The sequence below is a fragment of the Nomascus leucogenys genome, chromosome 11 (assembly GCF_006542625.1).
Source record: "Nomascus leucogenys isolate Asia chromosome 11, Asia_NLE_v1, whole genome shotgun sequence".
NCBI lineage: Eukaryota > Metazoa > Chordata > Mammalia > Primates > Hylobatidae > Nomascus > Nomascus leucogenys.
Genome location: NC_044391.1, coordinates 88464107 through 88483870, shown reverse-complemented (window position 1 = coordinate 88483870; position 19764 = coordinate 88464107). Strand labels below are relative to the sequence as shown.

Genomic DNA, 19764 nt, shown 5'->3' with positions numbered 1-19764 from the left:
AGCACATACCTAATCTCCAAGATCCTCTCTGGCAGAAAGCTTCCAGAGCCTGTTGAGTTTTTCCGCCCTTTCCTTTCTGTGATCACCCTTCTCTCTCATTTCGCAGGCTCCTTTTCGCCCTCTGCCGGCGGACAGTGGCAGAACCCAGTTTTCTGGTTGCTATGGGTACCGAGGTAACGCGGTAACCAAGGAGACCAAGACGGAAACTCCCGGCAGCTATCCGCGGCCATCCGGCGGTGGTGACACGAGAGGCTGGGGTCTCCAGGTGGGTCGTCTGGCTGCGGGTGGATGAGAAGGGAGGAAGGTCTCTGAGTCCGCCTAGCGGGCAGCAAGCCCGGGCTAGTTGGTGCGGGGAGCAGAGCGGGCAGCGCGGCTGGAAAGCAGACTCAGCTCTGGTGGAACTGGAGGCACCGGCCCAGCAAGTGTTTGCTGAGCCCCTGCCATATGCTGACATAGTGCCAGGTCTGCGGGCAGCAGGACGGGGCCCTGGCCTCAGGAGTTGAAAGCCTTTGGTATACACCAAAGACTTCCCAGCCCAAAATGCTAATGGATAAATGAATCAAGAGTGAACCCCAGACAGCGAAATTTGAGACTTCATCAGTTGTACCCCTTCTGTAGCCCAACCCTTTCAAACACTAGCCCCTTTTATCCTTTGAAGTCGTTTGCACCTTATGAAAAATTTGGCACCCTGAGAAACCATATTTTTCATCCCCTTTTGTAGCCTTTAGTCTGCCTGCGTGTTCACATGCACCCACTTCCTTCTTGAAGTCTACTCCTCACAAGTAAAGGCTGTGGTGCGGGGTGCCTGATTCCTGAGAAATCTGAAGATGTGGAAGTTTATTTTTTCTTCCCAAAATCAGCAGTAGAGGAATTCAGGTATATAAGGTTCAGTTATATATATTTTATAGCTTGACTTAAAATCTAAAGTTAGCAAGGCTCATTAAAAAAATATAGTAAAGTTGAAACTACACAGGATTACAATTACACAAACTATATGCTTATGCAAACGTAACGACTCCTTCCTCCTTTCTCCAATTTAGCTTATCTTATAGTCTACACAGAGGGCTGCCCTGACCTGTCATAATTTTACCAATTGTATTACAAATGAATTGTTTGAAAGTGGTTCCTTTATGTCTTTCAAGACACTTAATAATTCTTGCAATTATTTTATTTGCTTTTTCATTTTTACCTACTTCCTTCACCAGAGTGTAAGTTCAGTGAAGACTGGTATTATACCTGTCTGGTTGACCTTGTTCCTCAGTGCTTAACCTGATACCTGGCAGGGAGACTGTTCGATGTATATTTGTTGATTGCTCATCAAGATCGTTAGGAAACACGGAAAAAAGAAAACAAAAAGTTAGTTGAATTGGGAAAGAGGGCATGTTTAATTTTTTCCATAGGATAGGTTGTGCAAAAAACTAAAAGCAGTAGAAAAAAATTACATACTTAGCACATTATTATTGGCACTACATTATGTGTAGGGACTGTACTGATTGCTGGGGTTTCAAAGGTCAATGGTAGGACCACTCTCAAATATTTGGGCTACTTAGGGAAACAAAATCTATATAAACAAAGATGCAAAAAATAACACAAGGTAACATACAATAGCAAATGCGTTTAATAAACATGGTCTTTCTATACGAGGAGAAGCTCGGTTTCAATGGAGGAAATCTTCATGATACAGGTGGCCTTCGAATTGAGCATTGAGTAGAATAAAACTTGGTGAGCAGAGAGGTAAACACTAAAGCTCATTATGTAAAAAAGATGAAAGCAGAGATGCTAAGGGTAAAGCAGAACCTTGATGCTCCATTTTCTTCTCTAGGTAGTTTCTAAGGCTATTCCTTCTCTAGGTAGTTTCTAAGGCTGCCCCTTTCCCTGAACCATGAGCTCTCTGGAGGTCTTATAGGAGCCCACAGCTTGACAAGTCAAGTCACAAATCAGACACCTTTTGTTTAATATCCTGCAAATTAGAGGGGGAGAGGATCCTTACCATTTTCTTTTTTTTCTTTTTTTTATTAATTTTTTTTTGCACACAAAACAATAAACATTTTCTAAAAATACATACAAACAAAAAGATGCATATCAAACATATTAGGAAGGTTGCACATGGGAAGACGGGGAATAGAAATGAGGGGTGGAAATTAAAGAAAATAAATGAGAGAGGGACTTTGTATGGATCAATGATAATAACTCAATCCTCTATTTGACAAAGAAGAAGGAGCAGGAAGAGGAAGAAAAAGAAAGTGGGATAAAGGATCAGAAAGGGAGGAAAATAGAAAAAATTAAAGTATGACTCCAGGGTAGACCTGTTTTGTTGTCGCTGGGTTGGTTGGTTGGTTTGTCTGTTGTATTTTTCATGTTTCCATTTTCTACATGGATAAGCTGAAGCTCAGAGATTTCTATCATGCAAAGGTCTTCTGACTTTAAATCCAGTGAATTTAGGATACCTAGGTTTTCTGACCTTAAATTCAGTACCTTTTAATATTGCTTATTATTTTTAATTGAAAGTATTTTAAAATGGTATCTTGTCCCTTGATATCTAAAGGCAAAGTTTCTCAGTTGTTCTCAAGAGAACCTGCCTATAGAGGGTAAAAAATGGGCAACTTGGGTACCATTTAGCACCTTGAAGCAGTATTTTATTATCAGATATCTTGTTTGGCTGAACGATTGAATGCAACCTGAAGTCAATGCCTATATTAGTCCATTCTCACACTGCTATGAAGAAATACCCAAGACTGGGTTATTTACCAAGGAAAGAGGTTTGACTCACAGTTCTGCAGGGCTGGGGAGGCCTCAGGAAACTTATAATCATGGCAGAAAGGAAAGCAAACAGATCCTTCTTCACATGGTGGCAGGAAAGAGAAGGATGACAGCTAAGTGAAGGGGGATGGCCCTTATAAAACCATCAGATCTCCTGAGAACTTACTATCACGAAAATAGCATGGGGGAAACTGTCCCCATGATTCAATTATCTCCTACCAGGGCCCTCCCACCACATGTGGGAATTATGAGGATTACAATTCAAGATGAGATTTGGGTGGGGACACAGCCAAACCACATCAGTACCTGCTTTACTTTTAGAGCTTTTGCTGTGAGAATGTGGCACACATTTATTTAGTAGGACACTCCAGCACAAGATACTATTCTAGGAATCATGTATAATCAGTTCTTGCCTTATAATTTTTTAAATATTTTAAAAAATATATGTATTTAAAATAAGGATAATTACAGATAGAGGAAATGTTAAAAGTAAAATTCTTTTAATTATTAAAAGCAACTATTTTAAATCCTCATTTAACATTTCTTTCTTGGGTCTCTGATTTCTAAGTGCTATGGTACTAAATGCCTAAACATGTTAATTCACCCAAAGTTGCTTGCTAATTAGACCCTTTCAAAATATTGCTACAGTAAGGGAAAATCCCTATTTATGGTATGGTTTTTAAGTCTTGTGCCTAAAATGATCTCAGTCATTAGAAGAATTAACTAACCTTAGATAAGTTTTCAATTACAAAAAGTGGCCCATCTTGTAAACAGTGGTTTCCCAAACCTCCCATTCTGCCAGTGGTGTTCTCTTGCACCTCTGGCCGAATGCTCTGAGTTTCTAGCTGTATAGAGCATTGTACATTCCTTGTTTCCATTCTGTGGCAGTAGGTTTTGATGTGTGGATTGCTTTCTCAAAATAGGAACATGTATAGAAGGATTATCAAACCATCATGGACAATTTTGGGTTATATTGGGTATTATGTGTGAGGAAAAATGGGGTTGTAGACAGAAAAATAATGTAGTTTAATAAATCAGGTAACTAGAAATTTTTCCAAATCACTACTAAATTTTTGGTATTTAGTTATAAAAAAATTGAATGACCAAAAGACACAAGGAAGCATAAGTATTGCATAATAAGGAGTTTATCTGTATTCCTCTGGTTTTATTAGGTGTCTAAAATTTTGTGCTTTGCTATTCTTGCTGCTGACATTGTTATATCCTTGCTATCCCATGAAAGGTGACTAAATTCTCTGTTGGCTTTACAAAAGGAAACAGGCAGAATAACATGACTCAGAATTATAATCTCCCCTTTTTCTTCATGCAAGGAAATTAGCTTATGTAGGTGACTAGATAAAATATGTAATTGGGAAGAAGCCTTACTAATTGCATTCAGTGAAGTGAAATCCCCCTTGAATAAGACCATTTATTGGTTAAATAACATTATCGGCAGAGCTATAAATCTGAGTCATCTTATTGTAATGAGATTTACAGATGTTCGTTTTTTGTATCGGTAAAACCAATCATATATCAGTTTAGCTTTATATATGTACATACACATAAAATTATATATCTCAATGTGTAAGCAAAATTATAGCAATTTAGATTATTTTAATAATCAGACAGATTAACTTTGGGAATTACTCTATCTCTTCAATGATAATAACATTATGGAAGTTTTTGTGACAAAGTTATCAATTGTAGGCAGGAGGCCAGTATTTGGATTCCCTGAATATGATCAGAAAGCAATACAGATTCCATGTTATGAAGCAGGATTATTCCTGGAGGTTTTTGAAAGGTGCCTTTGGTAGCTGCTGTTTGATAAAAACAGGACAAACATACTACCTACAAAAATGAGGGAGAAAAAGAGAATTAGATTTGAAAATGCTACCACCTCCCTCCCAAAAAGCAAACCAAATCTTAGTTTGCCATTCCTGTGGTATCTTTATTTCTCCTTGACACTCAATTTAGCTTTGAGAGACAGGACTTGGTGGTTGAAAATTGAGTCTGAGTGAGACGCCTCTTGTAGATTCTTCCTTCTATCAAAATGCCCCATGATATTGTGGTTGCTTGTGTGGATTTCCCCTTGATTGTGAGGGCCTCAAGGGAAGACACCATGGCTTATTTGCCATCATGACTTCAATACCTGGGACCACTAATAGGGATCACAAAGGAACAGTTAAATACATGTTTGTGGATTAAAGGTACAAACATAACTAGTCCCATGATGCAACCACTACCTTATTTAAAATGTAGTAATTATTTTGTGTAATTCTATTTTGCAATTATATTCAGAGAATAAATTCCTAGAGAATTTCCTCCAAAATGGTGAAGATCTACCCTTTCAGGTTAGATTTAATTTTTGGAGATAGTCCAAGTAATTTGGAGGTAGGTTTGAGTGAAAAAAAAATAGTTGCTCCTATTGCACAATCATTTTTAATTTCAAATGAGGCACAACAAAATGGATTTGTGTGTGTGTTGGTGTATAATGGATTTTTTTTTTTGAGACAGAGTCTCGCTCTGTCACTCAGACTGGAGTGCAGTGGTGTGATCTTGGCTCACTGCAATCTCGACCTCCTGGGTTCAAGCGATTCTCATGCCTCAGCCTCCTGAGTAGCTGGGATTACAAGTGTATGCCACCATGCCTGGCTAAGTTTTGTATTTTTAGTAGAGATGGGGTTTCTCCATGTTGGTCAGGCTGGTCTTGAACTCCTGACCTCAAGTCATCTGCCCACCTTGGCCTCCCAAAGTGCTGGGATTACAGGCGTCAGCCACCGCGCCCAGCCATAAAATGGATTCTCTGGACAGTTTCAAAAGAGGCGTCCCAAAAATGTTTTCAATCAGTGGTCACATCGTTGAAATATAAGATAGTCTCCCAAAGGAACAAAGAAGAAAAACCACTCATTTGGTTGTGTAGACTTTGATGTCGCAATAGCCTTTTATTAGGTAACTCCAATTTTGGTGCTGTCCTTCCTTAAGTCTTAGAGCAAAGCTTCTAGACTTATGTTTTCCCTGCTAAATCCCCATTAGACTCTTATTAGCTACAGAATAAATTCCAAATGCTATAAACTTGACATTTAAAGCCACTCATTATTGGGTCTCAGCCACTGTATCTAAACTCATGTTTATTTTTTTCTTCCATGTAACCTGCACACCAAGCAAGTGTAACTATTCATTAGTCCCTTATTCAAGAGCTATTCTTTCCAACAGTATGGATTGCTCATCTAATCCATGTCTTTATCTGTAAGCCTCCTTTCTCCTTCAAAGCTTTACTTAAATGCTAGCCAGCTGAATTCTCTCTTTTCTTTCACTTCCTATATTATCACATGTATAAATTTTATAGCCCTTATAATTTTTACCTTGTTTTATGGCTTTTATATTTAGGGTCTTATATGCCCTGTTTGACTCTAAGCCATTTGAGCTCAGAAAAGAAACCTCCCTGGGCCTTGACTCCTCTCCATACTTCTCAGCACATTGCCTTGTATATAGCAAAACCTTAATAAATGTTTATTGTGGTTATGAGCACACACATAGGAACACGTACATAAATGACAGCATCAAATGGTGTGGGCATTTAAGTCTATGGTCACTATAATATTGAGTCATATTTCTTTAAAAGCTCTTAGAACTTGGAAATTTTTATTCCCATAAAAATCTAATAGTTGTTCATGTGATTTAGTAATTCAGCATTACAGAGTAAATTATTATAGAACCATGAATAATTGGGATACTTGGGAAACAGGGTGTTCTGAATAATTTAATTTTCTGGTTAACTCAAAGTTAAGCAGAAAATCCTTTTTGTTTCATTTCTTGTTGAAAAATTCTTTCTAAAATATGCTAATTTCTGATCTGAGCCAAAGAGCATCATTAAAATTTTCTTTGATAAATGAGGATATTAGAATGCCTTTGGGTAATTATTACATACCTTCATTTTCATTTTATATTGCCATAGATATATAAAAAGGATATTGGGTTTAGATTGTATCTCAAAGATTCTTTTCGTTTCTCTGTGCACGGCCTTGGATATTATTTTTAGATGGAACAAATACTTGGTATACTTTTATAGCCTTAGCAATAGAAAGAGCCAGAATATGTGCTTTAGTTTGTTTTAATGAATGCATCCTTCACTTTTAGTTGAATATTTCCCTAGTCTTTTGCTATGCAGTTTACCCTTGAACAACATAGGTTTGCACTGCACAGATCCACTTATAAATAATTTTTTAAAAAAGAATAGTTACACTCATGTGCCTGTCCCTCTTGCTTTCCCTTCCATGTCGTCTACCACTTCCATCTCTGCCACTCCTGAGACAGGACCAACTCCTCTTCTTCTTCGTCTTTCTCAGCCTACTCAATGTGAAGCGCCTGATCATGATTCACTTCCACTTAATAAATAGTAAATATATATTCTCTTCTTTATGATTTTCTCAATAACATTTTCTGTTATCTAGCTTACTTTTTAAAAGAATATAGTATGTACATACATATAACGTGCATAATGTATTCATTGATTATGTTATCAGTAAGGCTTCTGATGAACAATAGGTTAATAGTAAGATTTGGGGGAAATTAGAAGTTGTACACAGATTTTTGAGGGATTGGTGCCCTTAACCCTTATGTTGTTGAAGGGTCAGCTGTACATAAATATTGGTGAAATTTTAATTCCATCAGACATGTTACATTTCTAACTTTATTAGTACATAAATAGTTACATAACTTAAAATACAGTCATTTCTGGGTTTCCACAGGAGTCTGGTTCCAGTAACTCCCTCACATCCTGCAAACAGCAAAATCCAAGGATGCTCAGGTTCCTTATATAAAATGGCATAGTATTTGCATATAGCCTACACATAACCTACTGTATACTTTAAATCAGCTCTTGCTTACTTATAATACTTAATACAATGTAAATGCTATGTAAATAGTTGTACTTTTTTTGTATATTTTTATTCTAATATTTTTGATTATCTGGTTGATATGTGGCTGAAGGGGACAAAAGGCTAACAGTGTATAATTTTTGCTGTTTAAATTTTGATTCAGCCTTTTTGCTCATAAAGTTTTAAAAACATTCCTGAATTATATGGAGTTTTGCATTTGTAACTTATACTGCTTCACCTCTGCCATAATTCTTTTGTCTTTGTTACTTTTACAGAAGTGTTTACAAATCAGAATAACTTTTAGACAATATTAAGGTGGTAATCATGAACACAAAAGATTTTGTAGTTCTTCCATGGGGAAAACCTGGAAATTCTGTAAAGCTAAAATATAGGTGAGTTCATATATATTTATTTCTTAATAGGAATAGCTGCAAAGCTTCTGTATATTGTAATTTTGACTATTTTGTGAATTCTTATCTTCATTTTTCACATTCCTGTATTTTTATCTATGAGAATATAGCTTTGAAATACTATAAATCTATAATAGTTTAAAAATGAGGATTAAAAATATTTATTCCACAAGAACCAATGTGACAAGTTATAAAGGTTTGGTTCATTGCCTATTAAAGTAATACAACAGAATGTCAAACATAGTTTTCATGGCCCTTATTCAAAGTTAAGTAAGGATTAGCCTGAAATTCAGGGAGACTATTAGGATGAGAGACCCCTAACCAGGAAATAGAAAGCACCACATACTTTAGCCCTTTACATAAAGGACATTATGTTGAATTGACCTTTTCCAGGAGAGGTCTGTCCTAGATGACTGGGAGATGCATTCAGCCAGAACCAAACAATTACTGGCATCCTGGGAATTTTATGACCTTGCAAGGGTATGGGAGAGTATAGCTCCCTGTTTGTCTTTGATGTCACCTACAGTAACTGGAAATACTTAGGGCTTTCCTCATAAATATCAGTAAGAGCCAGCCAGCATAGGATGAGGACAGACTTTTTTTTTTTTTTAGATGAAGTCTTGCTCCCTCATCTAGGCTGGAGTGCACTGGCACAGTCTCGGCTCACTGCAACCTCCATTGCAACCTCCACCTCCCGGGCTCAGGCTATTCTCCTGCCTCAGCTGCCGGAGTAGCTGGGATTACAGGTGCACGCCACCATGCCTGGCTAATGTTTGCGTTTTTAATAGAGACAGTGCTTGGCCATGTTGGCCAGGTTGGTTTACTCCTGACCTTAAGTAATCCTCCTGCCTCTACCTCCCAAAGTCCTGGGATTACAAGCGTGAGCCACTGCACCCGGCCCAGACTATCATTTTTAATTTGAGTTTCTGAGTTTTTTGATCCAGATCAATAGTTTTGTGGTTACTTGGTGTCTTCAAAGCTATTCTAATGCTCTCTTCACCTTTGAGATATGGGGTATAAAAGCATTGTGTAAACTGGAAATGTTATAAAAATATATGGCATTATCATTTTTAGGTATACCATGTTTTTGATGGGGAGGGGAGCTATCTAATTGCCAGGACTACCAATTTTGTTAATAGAAAAAGAAAAAGGGACATGCATTATTTGATTTTAGTGACATATTTCAGGGTCATGTGTCTATACCTATAAACATTCAGCCAACAAACATTTATGAAGTGTGCATTTTCTATATACTGTGCTAGGGAATGATGGCTACAAAAGCAGGAAGTCATAGTCCTGGCACTCCAAAAGCTTACAGAGAATATGAATGAGTACAGTTCCACTGACAACATAGAATGAAGCATGGTGTGATGTGTACAGGCAAGGGACTAGGAGAGAACATGGCTCAAACTGCTAGAGCAGGAGTGAGGAGGTACCCAAGTTCTGAGTGAGAGATGCAGTTAGTTGTGTAGTTATTAGGTGAAACTTACACAAAGACACAGAGACCACATGATTTTGGGGACTTCTAAGGCATATCCAACCGTCTAACAAGAAAGGTGGAGAAAAAGGCAGGGTCTAGATGATAACTAACTTGTATGTCATAGTAAAGAGTTTGGAAATAAGTTGGAATCACTATTCCCTGGCCTGTATGTCTCCCTGATCCACAAACCATTAAAAACCGGGACAGGAATACCCACTCACAGTAATTACCATAGAGTTCTCTTTCTCACTTTTTCCGTGTTCCAAGCCTGTTCTCATTGGACATTGTCTTTACATTGTCTGACATTCTGGTGTTCTTCCAGTCCTCTTGACCTCTTTCTTAGCCCCTAAACCATTTCAGTCTTATTTCTAGCCCTTGGATTTGTTCTGTTGATTAGAAATTATTTTCTAATTTTCATACCATCTGTATTGCCTCTAATATATTCAAGTAGTTTGATGCATAATATTTAAAATAACAATTTTTTTTTCTATATAGGCAACATATTTTTGCTGAACTGATCATTTTGGAAATCTTAAAGAAATCTCTTAAACAATAAATTAAATAAATAAAGCTAAGGATCAACTTTAGCTTTCCTCAGTGGCCTTGCTTTCCCTTTATGGCTCTGTGTATAACATTGTCTTCAGGAGGAATCCTCTGTTATGTGTGAGATCCATACAATCCACCCTTACATAAACTTGACCACTTGGTCAGTAGGCCACTCTTTTTCTTCAGCCTTAACCTTTTCCTCTACCACAGTGGGACTTCAAAAATGTCAGAAGTCTTCTAAGCAAATGAGTGACACAATCATATTTGTTCTTTTAACTCTTCTCCTGTAAGCAGTTTGTGAAGTGTGGTAGGCTGTCAAGACTTTAGGCAGGGAGAAAAACTGTTACTCATCCTGAACTGTACCTGTGGCCCATTTCAGAATGGTCTGTTTCAGGAAAAGACACCATTGCCCTCCTGACAGCTCAAATAAGAAACATGGGATTATTTTAGATTTCTTCCTTGTTCCCTCTCTAATCAGTCACCTACTTCTGGTCAGTTTCCAACTTGTTAATTATATCTTCTTAAACTTCTCAAAAGCTCCATTTTTCTCTCCATTGCCCCTGCTCAGTCAGACTAGCCCCAATTCTCTATTATTTGGATTACTGGAATAGTCTACTAATTGGTTGTCTTGCTTCTAGCCTTGCACCCTCTAATTGATTTCCTTTGATACAGTCTGAGTGATCTTTCTAAATGCAAGTCTGATCAATTCTCTTAAAACCCTTTAATGATCCTCATTGTTCATACAATATAAATCCCAATTTCTCATCATGGCTTACAAGGCTCTTCATGATCCTGTCCACTTCAGCAGTTTGATTTTTTGCTACTTTTCCTATTCTGCACTTAATGTCTGGTCACAGAGAACTTCTAGTTCCTTGACTGACCCATTACTCTTTCCTACCTATGTCCACACTGCTTTCTTTCTGGAACACTGCACTCAGCGCTTCCCTTTGACTGGCTAAGTCCTTTCATCCTTTAGGTCTCAGCTCATACTTCACCTTCTCCAGGAACTGTTCCCGCATTCACAGAGCTGGGGTATGTGCTCTTTCTTTGTGCCCAGGTAGCCCCCTGTACTTTCCCAATGACAGCACTATTCCACTATATTTCAAATACCTTTATGCTCGTCTATTCCTCTCAATACCGGAAGCTCCATTGTATTTCACATCCTATCACCTAGCAGTGTTTGTTTGGGGTAGTAGCTGCATTACTCATTGTGGAGTAGATACAATGAAAGTAAATGCCTCTCTTTCTGTATCTTAGCCAGCTTCTCTGAACCCTCTGGACAGCCCTTCCTATCACTTTCTGTATATCTTCTGGATTGTGTCCACTTGGGACATATCCTTGGCCCGCTTGCTTTTTGGTAATTGCTTGCTACCTCTAGAAAGATTTCTCCTTTATGAGCTTCATTATGCCTTGATTTTGTTCTGTGCCATAGCATCCATGGGTGCCCACACTGCTTGATTGTAGTAAAACACTAATGTAATATTGAAGGAAGAGATTTGGACTTACAATAGTAAAAGCTAGAGAATTAGTTTGGGTTAGATCTGTGAAAGAAAGAGTCGGTGGCTAATACTGATAACCAGACTTTGTAAAATGAAGAAGATGTCTTTTGTCAAAAGCTTAGTGAGTTTCAGATATTATCAAAATCTCTCGTACAGGAATCTCCTGTACCAAAACCGTTAATAGGGGCTTTCTTCTTAATAGGTCTGAAACACGTACTACCTTTCCCCCCTCATCATACATATATGACATAAAGGTAGAGATTTAAAATTCCGGAGGTGACCAGTTCAGCAAAAATGTATATTTTGTCTGTTTTAAATACTGTGCTTCAAGCTACTTGATGACATTGGAGGCAAAACAATATGAAAATTAGAAAATATTTTTTTTTCTGTTTGTATGTCATAGATATTTGTGCATATATAAAAACATGCTTTATATATGAAGTTAATTATAATTTTGAGCCCCTAGCAATGTAATAATTAAAACAAAAGTCTAAGATTTGAAGAGACAATTTGCTTCAGGATTTTGATGGAAGGCAAATGCTAACTTCAAAAACCAGATTTCAGAGAAGTACAAAAGAAATAGGTAAAATATTTTATTTATTATTCATGATTCTAATTTAACAGGAAAAGATTATAAAATTATAAAATTATTTTGGCTTTTCTTGTTTTTCTGCTTCCTCCATTTAAATCTTATGTCTTCAGAAATGCTCAAGAACTGAGAATGCAGAAAGTACAGTTAGAGTTTGAGAACCAAGAGATGGAGAAGAAACTGCAAGAATTCCGATCCACAAGAAGCAAAGAAAAGGAACAAAGAGAGTGAGTGAAACTCTTAGAGAATTTTAGATGAATCAACTAAATTATATAAAGAACTATTTTATATACTATTGTCATTCCAATAAAAGCATTTAATGGGTGGATAATTTCTGACTTTTCCTGATAAACGAGCAATAGCAAAGGTCTTCTATTTTTTGTTTTTGTGCCACTTAGATGAGGCATGTTGCTTTTTAAAATTACCATTACTTTTGTTGTTTCTGAACATTATTGGGTCTTATCCTTTCTTATTTCCTTTTTATTTAACTTTTTGCTTCTCATTGATTTATGGTCTGGAATGTTTACGACAGCAGTGCACACTTTACCTTTTGCTCTCAGAAAATTGCCATCAATAGCAAATAAACACCAGTTTATGTTTAGAGCCATTTTTATTTATTCAAAGGCTTTTTGGGAGCAAGAGTTCACATATATATACATAATGAAGATCTGAAAAATAAGTGCTATTACATATATATATATAATCAGAATTGCTCAAACTCTTAAGTATATTTAAAATATTTTTAGCAAATGCTAGTTATCTGAAATTTTATTAATGAGAACTTTCTAATATTATGCCTATATATTTGTACTAATTTTACTGAATTTGTTGTTTTGTTATAAAAATAATATAAATGATAACAAACAGCACTAACAATTATGTGATGGAAATTCTCTCTTCTTAGCTCTAGGCTAACTCCCAGCCCATTTTCTAGCATGTATATACATGTGTATGAACATATTTTGCTTTCAGTGAGTATATCTGTTTAATATATTGTGTCTTTTCTTTTTTTTTTTTAACAAATGAGTTCATCTAAAAATATGGGAATTAATTCATATCCTACTATTTTACTTAATATATCTTAGTGCTCTTATCACATCAGAATGCATTGATGTGATAAAAAAAATTAGTCTAATTTTCTTAGTGGCTACACAGTATTTTTTGTGTGGATATAATAGCATTTATTTTTTGGATCTTTATTATGTTTTTAGTATCTTATGATTATAAATGCTGCCATGAACATGCTTCTTCATGTATTTTCGCTTACATATGCAAAGCTATTTGTGGGATAAATTCCTACCTCTGTAATTTTAGGTCAATGTGTTATTTGCATTTTACATTGTGATAGACATTGAGAAATTGTCTTATGAATAGGTGTCAAAAGTTTATAATTTTTTCTTACAGTGTATGAGAGTGCATGTTTCATGTCCGTTTGCTGGTACTAAATATCACCAAACTGTTTGTATATTAAATTAACTTTTGTTTAGTCCTCAAAGTGATGACCATCAAATACCTAGAAGTACCTTCTTAACCTTTAATGACAATTCAAATATGTTCATTATACTTTCAGTAGTATTTATCTTTAAAGTCCAATTCTTTGAAAAATATGCATAACTCATACATACCCCCTCGAATAGAGCATTGGTTTAATCAGAGCATCTCATGTTGTATGTCATCCAGGATGACAAAGTTTATTATGTGTCTTGATGCTTTTAATGACCCAGTGGCCAATTCTTTTACCTTCACTGATTTGGACTTAGTTTGGACTTCTAAATGGATCATGATACTCATCTGAGAATCAGAGTTGCTGGAATCAGCCCTCATGAGTGAGTTTTTCTTAGCTGTGGAAGCTTTTCTAGATGATTCTTAACATTCTAAAGCTTGACTGAGTTTTTAGAATAGTTACATTGTTTTCTGAGGTCACACAGCTATTAAATGTCATAGCCAGAATGAGAACCTGCCAGTCACTAGCCAGGAAGATAGAAGTCTAGTGCTCCAATCTTAATTATTTATTCTGTGTGATGTTGAGCAACTTTTTGTCTTACTATTATTTTTAGTGATAATTGGACTCTCTGCCTTGATAACTTCAAAATATTTTGTTATGCTCAAGTAAATGTGCTTTAAAAACTGTACAGCTAAAGTATGCCTTTGTAATTTCTGTTATGTTTCAAAGTGGGAGATCATTAGAGGTTTTAAGAAGCAATTCATCACTTACAAGATCCACTGAATATATCGGGGTATTGATTTGCTTGCTTTTCTTCTTTACATTTGTGGACATTTAGCTTTTAAAATTGCATAAAGACCAGTAAAGTTTTCCTATAAATTCCTATCTTTAGTCATTGTGAATATCAAGGAAATAGAATTCTTCATTTGTGTTTGGACATTTCATTTTATTCATTTCTCCACAAAAGTCACAAATATGATAAAGCTATATTTTAAAATTACTGAGGATATTGTGACATTACTGATATTTCTTTTTTATTTTTTGCTTGTTTGTTGCATGTTAACAACTGAATCTCCATTTTCTGAAACAGGAATACTGTATTTCTTTTCATTAAAGGGAGAAATGTATTTAGTAATTACATCTTGTCTTGTTTATATATATTAAAGGTCAAGCGAATATTACTGGAAATCTGGAAAAGTGGGCAAATTGGGCAATCAATCATATATGATGTCACAAAATAAAGGAAATGTTGTTAAGGTAAGAAGATTCTTATTTGATTCTTATGCATTTTGCTAAGCAAGAAGATATTCTTTTTTAGGTCTTGCATTTTCTTCTATACTCAGGAATATACACTTCTTATTTTAACAACTTTGCATATTATTCACTTTTTGATTTATTTTGTAGGGTAATATGCAACTTTTGTTATTCAATTATGTTTTTGTTTTTCAGCTACAAACTGATTTCAAAATTTTACCTTGCAGTGAATTTTCCCATATCCCAAACTGAATTTTTCCATTCAGTGTGGATCTGGCTTAAAGTATATAAAATAGAACTAAATACTTCTAAACTAAGGTGAAAGCTAATATTATTTAATATAACAAATGAGAGACTTTATTCCTACTTTTATATCACATTTATTTAATGTTTTATATTCTGCTTCAATAATAATTTTTTATTCGTATACTGTTGATTCCATGTATAAAGATGCCCAAGAAAAAAATACTTTTCAGTTTCCCAGCTATAGAATTGCTGTTCCTTTACTGTGTGCTATAAAATATAATATTATATTTAAGACAAAAATCAGATAAGTGTCTTTACGTAAAGAAAACAGTTTTGCTTCTGGATTCTTTAGTGCAAGATTCGTGACTTTGTAAGTATTAACTTACACAGTTTTTATTTTTTATGTACCTATCATTAAACTTTCATTGGGTCAGTTGGAATCTACAAAGATCTTACTTGGCACTTCTAAAGTTTTTGGCTTTGAGAAAGCATTTTATTCTCTAGTGTCATTCCCTATCTTAGGGAAAAATCAATTATAAAAGTTTTGACCCCAACATTTAAAAAAACTTATCTCACTAGAAACAGGCTATTTGTAAGACAATTAAAAGAATCTAGAGGTCAGATGAAAGGAGGCTAAATTAAAAGGGTAGGAAAACATATATAAAGAAAAATATGGAACCATAAAACAGTGAGAAAGGAGAAGAGGAAGTCAAACATATAATTGATATTACAGGCTGGATTGACTGAGAGACAGCATAAAGAAAGGACTTAGAAAAGTACGGGGTATACATTTAGAGTTTTGTTTGAATTTTCAAGTGATAGTTGAAGTTAAGGGAGTAAATGTACTCCCTAGGGATTTGTAAAACATGGAGAGGTGTAAAGAATAAAGCTTAAAGAAAGCCAGCATGTAAACTATATTGGCAAAGAGAACTTTAATATTCACTCAATAAGCTCAGTAAGTTTTAATACCAGTCAACAGTTTCGCTTCTTTTCCTTTCTTATCTCATTAAGTGCTTATATCACTCCTAAGAGGATGTTATTATTATTCCAGTTTCACAGATGAAATAACTTAACATAAAAAAAACTAAATAACTCACTCAAGGTCAAAAGTCAGGGCCAAGATTTGACATGTAAGCTCTTAGGCTTGTCTAAGATAATTTGCCAGCTCTCTAGTGAAGAGAGATTGAGAAGAAAAAGGATGGCAGAAGTAAAATCGAAGTAGTTCAATGTTATAAGGACAAAAGTAAAGAAGAACCCCATTTTTAGAAAATATGAAGTCAATAATGTCCAATATATTGTGTAGTGAAAAACGTTTTGAGTATCTATTTAGACTAGTGTTTCTGAAGGGGGCAATTTTGCTTCCCAGGAGACATTTGACAATGTCTGGAGACATTTTCAGTTGTTAACATTGAGAGATATATTTTTGTTGTTGTTGTTTTTGTGTATTTTTTTTTTTTTTTGCTAAAGATATATAGTGAGTAAGGGCCAGGGGTGCTGGCAAACATTCTACAAAGCACTTGACAACCCCCACGACAAAGAATTATTCGGCCCCAAATGTCAGTGATGCTGAGGTCTAGAAACTCTGTATTAGATTATATAGATTAACATTCACTTAACCTTTCCAAGCCTCTATTACCACATTTGTAAACATGCATAATAATACCTACTAACCACTTCAAAGAGCTTTTGAGCAATGTGAAAAACTCTTTGAAATATGTGAAACCACTTTGTAATGATACCTAAACATTACATTAAAATGTCTATTTCTGGATAATGAAAATATTTAAAAGCCCTAAATTTGATGATTGTGTCAATATTAAATAAGAGAGTAGATTTCAATTGGTTGAAAAGAAAACGGTAGGAAGCAATGAGTAAAGACTGTTGTTGCAGCCAGCATGAAAGCAGATGGTGACCTTTCAAGGGTTTAATAGAATCAAGGAAAGACTTTATTATATTCTTTTCTAGAACTGTCAAGATGATGTGAGCCATTTTGTAGAATGAAAGATGGACATCCTAGTAGAGGAAAGAGTAAAAATGTAGATGAAAGAGGTGCCAGTTGCTGGGTGTGTGGTCTTTGAAGAGGTGGTTCATTAAAGAGGCCTTCACCAAGGAAAGGAAGACATATTTTTTTTTGTGTGTGAGACAAGAAAGGTGGAAGGCAAAACAGGTGGCAATGAAAATAAATTTTAGAGATTGTTTTTGACAAGTGATGAGGTAGGACACTGAAAAATTTTAATGGAAAGAGCTCAACTTTCTTAGGACAGTTGAAGACAATATCATCTGCTCAGGCGAATTAAAGGAAATGGGATGAATTTGAGTTCTTGGGAATGAAGAGGTTTGGAGTAGCCACTGTGGGAATTGTGGCTGGGGATTAGCAGCAAATGAGTAAATGGATTGTCAAAGAGCCATAGAGCCCATTGAGGTTGATCAGCATGGATTTGTAGAAGACTCTATAGTATTATTTTTATCACAATGGTACATAGATACTGGAGGCATCAGACGGAAGAGATAAGGTGATTGAGGTTGGCCCTGAAAAACTTTCGAGTCTGAGGTTTTGAAGGTGTGGCTATTCAGAATGCTGCTTACATGCCAGATTTGGTTATAATGGTGAGGTGGCTGAAGAGACATTTAGATGTTCACAGTAGCCAGCATGTTGGAGGGTCTTCAAACAAGGATGTCGGGTGAACATGTACATTGAAGTCTCTAAGATTGTCAAGCAGAATTGTGATGGAGAGAAATACTGAGCAGATTGCTGAAGTTCAGGTGGAAGAGACCCTAGATATTGAACAAGCAATAAGTGGATGGTGGGGACCTATAGTAGAGGCACCTTTGCTGAACCATGGTAGCACAGTAATATTCTGGAAGCAGCACTGAATAGCAAATAGAAAAATTTTCTCTCTCCTGGTATGTGAAAGGAAATGGAAAGGAGCTAGGTCCTGTGGGAAGTGCTTTGGTGAAGATTGTGTCTAAGCAAAGGTGGCTTTCAGTTGATGTAAACTTTTGATGAAACATTTTTGGGAAAGGTTAAAAGCATAAGATACATAAGTGACTATTTAATAGAAGTTCCACGGAATGGCAGTGGGGGCTTGGAAGGAAGGACAATTAGTAAAGAATTGCGAAGTTTCAGTAGCTAATTGGGTTGACAGTGAGAAGGTCTGAATGATGACTGTGGGAGAAGTTTGGGCTCAGTGTGGCAGATGAAGGCATTGGTGGGAGTTCAGAGGTATTTGTGAATGCCAGGGAGGCTGATGATGACAGCATATTCTGACCCCAGTGGCATAGATAATATGTCTGTGTGGTAAATCCACTAAGCTTTCCTGGCCCCTGATAGCACCCCTTCAATACCTACTGGTGGAGGAGTCAGCATATTAATAAGGCATAGGCTTTAGTATATTAAGTTCCTGACATTTGTATATACAAACATATACAGATATACATCTTTCTATCTATATGTATTTATACATATGCATGTATTATATATGTGTATGTACATGCATCTATATGTGTATATGTGTGTTTGTGTAAGCATGCGTATCCTTGGTTCAACCCTACCTCCAAACTTTTCCCAAACAGATAAAAATCAGACCTATGAGGAAATTCTATTTGTCTAAAAATAGCAGCTAGAGGTTTGTTTACTGAAATATTTTTATGCAATTTGAATCACTTGAAATAAATATGGCTGTATTCATAGAGCAGAGCAATATTATTCATAATAATAAAAACAAATTATACAATTTCCCTAATAATGGGTTCATTTTGCTTGGGCATATCTATCCATTCCATCCAGGGTAGCCTGTAACCACACTGATCATGTTTCAATTCAGATGTATCATTAAGGTAGTCATACTGGATAATTTGGTTATGAAAAATGAGATTAGATTATCTGTAACTTGTATAACATTAGCAGTTTAAAAATGAAAGTGTGGTTCATAGAAAAATTGATGATTTCAATCGTATTTTCTTTTCTGCTATGTTTGGTACATAGCATCTAAGCAGTTACTTTGAAGAATGTGAAAAATAACTGCCCCTTTGAAGCAAAACCACTAGATTCACTGAGAATAATTATGCCTACATTTTCAGATGACTGCAGTTGGTACAGCCGTAGATATAGAGGCAGTCATTGTTCTCATATTCTCATGTACAAATTGAGCAATTGAGCATGCAAATTGCAAATTGAAAACTAGGCCTGAATTGACAGTATCTATATAAATGCACACCATCCTTCATTCTCGTTTGTGTACTTTAAATGTTGGTTTTAATAAGATCAAGGCAATCATGTTCAGTTGGCAAGTGTATTTTATTTCCTAAAATATTAAAATCCCAAAATTTTAAGTGATGATTTATTTGAAATATCTAGCAGTGAATCTTATTTATTCATTTTTTTTGGCTAATATTTAGGAAAGTCAGGGATCACAAATACTACTTTTGAAGGATAAGTCTGTGATGCTTACACATGTAGTTCTCTAAATGGGGCGAATAAAATAATATGGGTTTCTATAGTAATGTAAGCAGAATAGCTTAGTCACAATTCAGTTTTCAGCTTACACAAATATTAGACTGTGTGTCTCAGAAAGAGCAGAAATAGAAAAGATGTATTAAACCTTTACAATATTTGAACACTAGCAAATAATTTCATGACGACATATAATGGTTTTTGTTTAA

General features: G+C 35.6%; 1 protein-coding gene across 2 annotated transcripts in view; it reads left to right on the top strand.

The window, feature by feature from the left end:
* The first annotated feature begins 214 nt into the window (after positions 1 to 214).
* The window catches only part of ZBBX (zinc finger B-box domain containing), a 134275-nt gene continuing 114725 nt past the window's right edge, over positions 215 to 19764 (top strand). Inside the window, exons 1-6 of one of the 2 annotated variants that reach the window (XM_003256401.4) lie at positions 215 to 265; positions 722 to 876; positions 7072 to 7153; positions 7910 to 8026; positions 12272 to 12385; positions 14769 to 14859. In XM_003256401.4, the coding sequence (XP_003256449.2) occupies positions 7959 to 8026; positions 12272 to 12385; positions 14769 to 14859 (273 nt within the window). In that variant the 5' untranslated portion in view covers positions 215 to 265; positions 722 to 876; positions 7072 to 7153; positions 7910 to 7958. Of the gene's footprint in view, positions 266 to 721; positions 877 to 7071; positions 7154 to 7909; positions 8027 to 12035; positions 12153 to 12271; positions 12386 to 14768; positions 14860 to 19764 lie in introns of both variants that reach the window. The other variant, XM_003256402.3, reaches the window with a different exon arrangement.